At 38.9% G+C, this 7,394-nt stretch overlaps 1 protein-coding gene across 1 annotated transcript; it reads right to left on the bottom strand.

Moving 5' to 3' along the window:
* Positions 1–1,406: 1,406 nt before the first annotated feature.
* SOST (sclerostin) lies at positions 1,407–6,862 on the bottom strand. The gene is made up of 2 exons (XM_082495119.1): positions 6,232–6,862; positions 1,407–3,327 (listed from the first exon to the last, which is right to left on the bottom strand). Exons 1-2 carry the CDS (start codon positions 6,446–6,448, stop codon positions 2,906–2,908), a joined length of 639 nt encoding a protein of 212 aa, XP_082351245.1. The 5' UTR covers positions 6,449–6,862; the 3' UTR covers positions 1,407–2,905.
* Between the last annotated feature and the right edge of the window lie 532 nt (positions 6,863–7,394).

Here is a 7,394-nt window from a genome sequence, read left to right as displayed (position 1 = left end):
TGTTTGTAGAATGGTACTGTTTCCTGTTCCTCTCCTGATAACATAAATTGCAAAAGAGGTGGTTGGAGGGGACTGTTTCAGGAGCAAGATTACAGAAGACTAAGCATATCTGCAGACTGCTCACCTAATCCACTTTTAACCTGTAATAGGAAACCAGTGAAAAGCAACTTCAAACAGGATGGGCATTGAGAGGAAATAACAGTAGTATAAGGGCCTCGGGACTCCCTGTCCTTTAGTATTCTTGTAAAAGCTTTTATAGCATGCAAAGAACCAATCATTACATTGTGAGAAAACTGCAACATTCTGAATGGCAGCTTAACAGCAGGAAATTTTTGCACTTTTGGTAGAAGAGAATTGTGTGGGAGGATTGGGTTGTTTTTTGGAAGAGGACGTCTTTAAGGGGAAACCCTATTACTGGTTCACCTGAACTGCCTGGAATCCAGCATAAAGTTTCAGATAAAGTGGAGTAAGTCTCTTTCACTGGCTTATCACAGTCAACATCTTACAAACAAAATTCTGGTAACTTTAGATGCCAGTGAGACTGTGGAATAGCTTTTCTGAGGAACTGGACTACTTTTCTTACTTAAGAAGCACTTGCAGGTATTCATGCTGATTTCCAAAAATTAAGCCCCAAGTACCAAATTCATAAAGTCAAAGATAAGTCTGGAAAATGTTGTCACAGGTATGACACTGTTTGTATTAGGCTTTTATATGAGGTATCAAATAATAGTAGTGAAAGGACACCTTATCTACCGGCTGTCTTGAAAAAGCTGTTCATCTTTACGGCTGTATTGAAAGACCTGCACACCATGCACAGTCCAAGCTCCATTTTCCCTGACTTCATTGGAAAATGCCTTTGTTTCTTAAAGAACATGGCCTTATAAAAGAAAATGGGCACAGGTCTACAGTATCAAATTGTTAATAAGTTTAACTGTTGCTTGGCAGCACTTGCAAGGGGATTTCACACTTTTTTAAATGAGAGAAGTCTGAAGCAATCAGATTTCAACGAAGAAATCTTGATTGACAGTTCACAGACCTCTTGTTTTCTTTGGTGGCTTTATCATGGCTGTGAACATATGAATCAGGAAATGTCACTGGGAGTAGGAGGGAAACTGAAATTGGCTGTTTTTTTCTTCCCCTGGGGAAACAGAATATTGAAATAGTTCTGAGCTCCACATCTGCCCAGGAAGACTTTTTTTCATGATAAATGTCGTGCATTGGAGCAAGAAGTTCCAGGATGGCATTTCTTTAGAGAAGTGTAGGTCATTGATTGAGAATCAAGGACCCTGACACTCTCCATCACAGAAATTGGAGTCAATACCCTTACTGTTCTGTAATTCACTGGCTTTGCAGCAAATCATCTTTATACTGTAGCTGAAAATCAATGAGTCTTCCTATAATTAATCATTGTTTCTACTTTATTAACAATGTATTTAAAATTAAAAATAACAGACTAGTATTTTTAAAGCAGTATTACTTCTTGTTCTCTACAAGGAAAAACATTGCATAAATAATTTCTGAGAAAAAAATAAATATGTAATTCACTCTCTGAAACAATACCTTTTCTCTCTAGGTTCTGGTCCCACATAAAATAATTGCAAAATCTATCACCATGACAAATTTCCATAGTTTATATGATTTCAGCATAAACTCTACATAGAAAATAAGAACAGTGAGGAACTGTCTTCATCCCAAACTGTGTTCATCTGATACTAGGGTTAGCACTTCTACAGGATATATACAGCATGTGACAATTCATTTTCTAATAATATTCTTTAATGTAAAAACACAAACATTAGTCTGAATGTTGAGAAGCTAAGTAAAAGAAAGTTGCTGTCAAACTAAAGACTTAGCGAAGTTGCACATACCAAAGACTTTTCTAGAGGAATTCATGACACTAAAATTAGCAGAGGCTCACTTTTAATGCAGAAGCAGCACCTTACTCCCAGAACTTGGCTTAGCATTACAAAGTGTGTGGCAGATAACCCAAACTCTACAGAATAGAAAATGTAAATTGAGACATCTAAGCTGAAACTAATGTCAATTGTGTTCTAGGAAATAAGGAATAATCAGTATGTTTTATGTTAAATTATGCACATCATTAGCTGTTTACAGGACAAACATCAGTGAGGTTATCTGGTTTGAGAGGAGCATCCATTTAATGAATCTGCTCCGCTTAGTAGAATTTGTTTAATTATTCCTAAAACAAATCATTGTCCCTAAAACAAATATGGTTTCAGTTGTCAAATCTCAGTTTTGAATCTGTTGATCCTACAGTCTTTTAATTAAAAGTATGAAATAGATTTGTCACACTTTTGAGAACATGAGTGTCATAATTTGATTTTTGTGTTTTAGAGGAAACAAGTGGGGCATGAGGATGTTAATTTCCCAACAATTTGAATTCAGTCACTGTAACTGTTGAAATCCCTGCTATCACTAACTTAATACAACTCCTTCAGAGAGTGGTAACTCTCCCGGTGCTTCCCTAATCACATGCTTTACCTGCATCATGGCACTTATAAAACTGGGAAAGAGATCGCAGTGTTCTTTTCACATAAAGTGAGTAGAATGACTTCTAACAAAGTGTGATTGTCACCATAACAGCTTCACTTTCCTCTGCCTTCCTACTGTACAAGCCACATGACCTCACGTGAATCTCCAAGGTGTACCTCTCCTCTCAGACTGAATTTAGGTGTTGCTACCTCCAGCTTGGTTTATCTCATTCTCTTATCAGATCATAACTGCTATAATCTGACAGATTTTTGACTATGTGAGCCTTTGACCCAGCTTAGCAGAAGGAATTGGAACCTACTGCAGTCAGAACGTCATGCTGTGGCCTGTGAGTGCCATTTGATGTTTTGTAAAATATCCAGAGCTGCTAGGCTGTATCACTCAGAGACACCTTCTAATAAGCGTTTTCTAACTCATGCTGGTTAGATTTGCTGCTCCTGGCTCTGGAGAGACGGGGCTTCTTGTTCTTCTGCGGCCTGACAGTTTCCTTTCCAAAGTCCTTCAGCTCTGACTGGTTGTGGTAGCGAGTGTAGCGCTTGCATTTGCAGGACGTGACAGCTCGGAATTTGTAAGTCCGAGTCTCTTCCTCAGGACAAGCCATCTGGATGCGCTGTGTGCGAGTGTGAGCAGGAATGCAGCGATAATCCGGGGTGTTCTGACGCCACCACTTCCCTCTACCAATAGAGTTGGGAAGGAGGTGTGAGGGGACACACTGACCAGAGCAGACCAGTTCCTTGACAGGCTTGATGCTGCGGCAAGGTCCCTCTGTGACATAGCGGGTGGTTCGCATTTCTCTGCAGCTGAAGTCAGAAGCATCTGCAAACAAGAAACACTTTAATTACTGCCTACTTTCTTCCCTATCCTTGACAAAGCACTTTTCTGTTTCTGTAGCAGGTATCTAGCTCCAAGCTACATACAAGCTGGACAACCTGAATGGCAGATTTTAAGAGTATCTCCAAAGACTCACTTCTGCAGCTTCTGAATATTTGGCTACTCTAGTTATGAGACCCTCGAATAACAATGTACAAATTGATGAAAAAATCCTTCTCTTGCCACTAGGTAAACTCCATGTCAGGGTTGTGCAGGTGGAGTTTCTGAAGTGTAACTACAGCAGCAGCAGTTACTTCATGGGGAATTTTGGTGGGATTCTCCTGGCTTCATTTACTTGTGGGCAAAACCTTCCCCCATTGCTCTAGTTTAACTCTACTGACTTCAGAGGTTGACTCCAGATTTAAATTCTTTTTCAACAAAAAAAGTGTTCCTTAAGTGATTTTTAACTAGCATAATGTGCTCCAGGTTAGGAAAATTAGCAGGTAACAACAGTGCTAAGGAATTCCCACTCTTCAGGCATTAGGTTTTCCAAGTTTACTGCTCCCTGTGATCATAGAGATAATCCCACATGTCCCATATAATTTCCTTCAACCAGCTAAAAGCATCTTCTGGCTGATTAGGAACCTTACAGTGGGGTTTCTTCCCCCTTTTTCTCAATGGACAGTTACAGGCAAATGAAACATGAGGAAATACAAGACTTTTTTAGCATTAAGGATTCAGAAAAATTTTCCAATTGTAGGAACAGACTTTTTCTGAAGGCATCTCTTTTGCCAAGTGACATGCTTAGCTAACTGACTTGTTTGAAAGACACAAAATTTCATTTTTGAAGTTATTTATCAAGGAACTTCATCTAGCTAAACACGTTAATGTTATTCTCTTAGTCAAAAAGATAGTTTTAACTCTGGAAAGCTACTTGGGGTGGAAATCCTCAAAGGTCAGTTTACAAATAGAAGGCTGTGTCTGGTATGCCCGTTCTCCTTACTGTGCACAAGGTGGTTCCCTCCTTAGTACATCAAAAGAGAATTCTGACCTGAGTCATTAGTGATAGAACAATATTTGTACAGACATTTTAATTTTTGTTTTTCCTGTGAAGTACAGAAACATGATTTTTAGTGCTCACATTTATATTTATCAAAGTACAGCTAGCAAGATTTCATTTTTTAAAAGTTTTAAGGACTGCATTACTGAAATCAAACGATCCTTGCCATAAAGCTGTGACAAAAATGCTGACAACTGAACTCCATGTGCACTTAGTCTAATCTTTCCAAGCTTCCTAAGCATTTAAGAAAATTATGTTTGTCTATGTAAAAAACAATGCTCTAAATCAGGTGTATTGTACCACCGTAGCACATAGGCAGATACAGTTAAAGGCATTTGCCTCAGCTATATAGGTTTATTTTCTGTGCATATATGTCCTGTCCTGTATGTGTACAGGTTCCACATACTGCAAAATTATTCATAGTCTTGTGCAATGTCATGTGTCCCAGGAAGGTCTGGCCACTTTGGACCATCATTTTGATTCCGTGTGTTAGAAGATGTTAAAATAACTATGCAAGGCCATTGCATGTCTTGAATAACTCTCCAGTCTCCTTCACTCTCTTACTTAAGTAAATCTCCTTTCCACTTCAAAAAATATGCACACATCACTGGGACAGATTCCCCCCCAGGTGATGTCAGAGTAGTAAGAGGATAAAAAATGAAAGTTATCAGATGTAACAACAAAACCAACCTGCCTTGACCTGGTGGTTGGTGGGGCTGCCTGTGAGAAGCAGAGTGCTGCCTCTTTTAGGAATTTAGGACCCTTACAAAGTCGCACTCTCAAAAACATTACTTTTTATTTTATTATTATAAAATATTGTTAACGCTGTGGTTTTAAACATCTTAACTGACAGCTGCAGCAGAAAAATGCAATTCCCTTCCAGTAGTCCCCAGAAAAAGAAGGCTACTTCTGATCTGCAATGCACAGTAGGAGAAACTGTAAGTTTGACTTGTGTTGCTATTTGCATTTGGTAGCCAAATATGTCAGTTTGGAGGTCCAAGTTCACCCTATTTGCCAGTAGAACACTTCTTTAAAACTACCTTTCTCTGTTTGGTGCTAAGTCCCCATCTTCCATCTTTCCTCAAAAAGCTTCTGTTTTGCATCATTGCTAATATTAGACATTTGGCCAAATGCAGTGACAGTATGAAGTACGTCAGTGCTGTTAAAGTAGCCAAACTGATCCCAAAATTGCACACCTCTGCAAAATAGAGTCCCCTCCAATTAATTTGCGCATAAATTCCCCTTGGGAGTGCTTTAACTGTTCGTAACAGCTTTTTTGGCTGCTGGAATCTGGCTGAAAAATCTGGCTGTTGGCAAAAGACAGTGAGCAGCACGCTACTTTCATCTAGCTGAATGCAACCTTATGTGCCATTTTTGCTGTATGAGCTTAGACATCACTAGTGTGACTCTTTCTAAATATTAAGAATCTATATTATTACCCCCACCGTTAACCCATTGCCCCATCCTAACATCACAGGGAGAAAGATGACTCGTGATGTTTCCTCACAGTGCTTGCAAGCACAAAACACAGAGAAATTTAAGCAGTGTCTTCTACAGGTTTTATGTGTTGGAGTTGTGTCTGCAGATAGCAGCTGGGCAGAATAGGAATGCACACTGTAGTACCTAAGGATTGTTCAATAGATATACCACATTTTTCATCAGTAAACTCCGGTATATCCCATCTAAAGTTTACATTGATACTTCTTCAACAGTAGATGTAACTCCTTGTCACTTACAGCATTATGTCCCCACCTAAAGGTTTTAATAAATAAACATATTTGATAACAAGTATGCTTTTACAAATTGTCTGTTAGGGTCCAAAACAGTAATAATGATGTTATTTTTCTTACCGTTAGGGTCTGGAGCTTGTTGTATGTGTCTTCCTCCATGCTTTGCCTGGTTCATTGTGTTGTTGCTGAAAGTCTGCTCCATCGGAGTTTCTGTATTTTCAGTGATCTCAGGAATGATTTCGGTAGCATCATTTTTAAACATCTGCCACCCTTCCACAGATTGAAATGCAATTTGTATTAAGACACAGACAGAGCACACAGCCCAAGAGATCTGCATGGTGGCAGCTCACAGATTAGCTTTTCAGTACCCTGACAGTCTCAGATCCCAGGCAGAGGCACATTATTCCCCTTTTTTAAATCCTTTTTAGAACCAAGCCAGCCAATGACTAGACAAAGTGGGAAGGGCCAGACAACAACTCATTCATCTCAGCTTTTGTCACTGTGAAATAAAATGGGTGTGTGGGAGTGGGTTAGTGACAATATTCTACAACTTCTATGTAAAAACTTCTCATATGCGTTTCATTTTTGTGCCTGGCAACAATGGTTATTGACAAGACTAGGATGAATTGCAACCTGACAAATCTTTCTGCAGTTTTTTCTAACAATGTTATAATTAAAAGCTGCTTCTACCTCCATATTTGAATTTTTGGCTATTGTCTTTTCCAAAGGTTTTTCAGACTTCTTATTTTTACTGTTGTTCTTCCTCTCCCCCCCCCCCCCCCCCATCCCCAGCATTAAGTAAGCAAATCTAGAAACTGTAGCTCAGTAGTTATGCTTTTCAGTCTCTGCAGCCAAATGACTGGGGGGAAAGGCAGTTTTTTTTCCCTTTACAAAACAAGGAGCTCTACATTTTGTTTCACAAATGTACTGAAAGAAACAGGAAGGAGCTTCTTTTCAAAATGAGAAGTTTTGTTTAGTTTGCTTTAAAAACTAGGCTACTTGGACTATGTTAGTTAGGGTAAACAGCCAGGATGTTGTACATCATGCTTTTGATGTGCTCTTTCTCACATTTTTATCACTTAAAAAAAAACCCAAAACATTTGTATTTGCTTTAAATTCATTGCATACGACTACTACTACTTCTGCTGATATTCTGCACAAGTGTTGAATATAGGACGTTTGCTTATTTTAAACACAAGAACATGACCAGACTGATGTCCACTCATGATGCAACCAACATAAAGAGAGAATTGATAACCTTATGTCTAGGGCACATAAGCCCA

This window comes from Vanellus vanellus (genome assembly GCF_965231255.1).
Source record: "Vanellus vanellus genome assembly, chromosome: 24".
In the NCBI taxonomy this organism is placed as follows: Eukaryota; Metazoa; Chordata; class Aves; order Charadriiformes; family Charadriidae; genus Vanellus; species Vanellus vanellus.
Note: the sequence above shows the minus strand (reverse complement) of the source record. Positions and strands in the feature narration are given on the sequence as shown.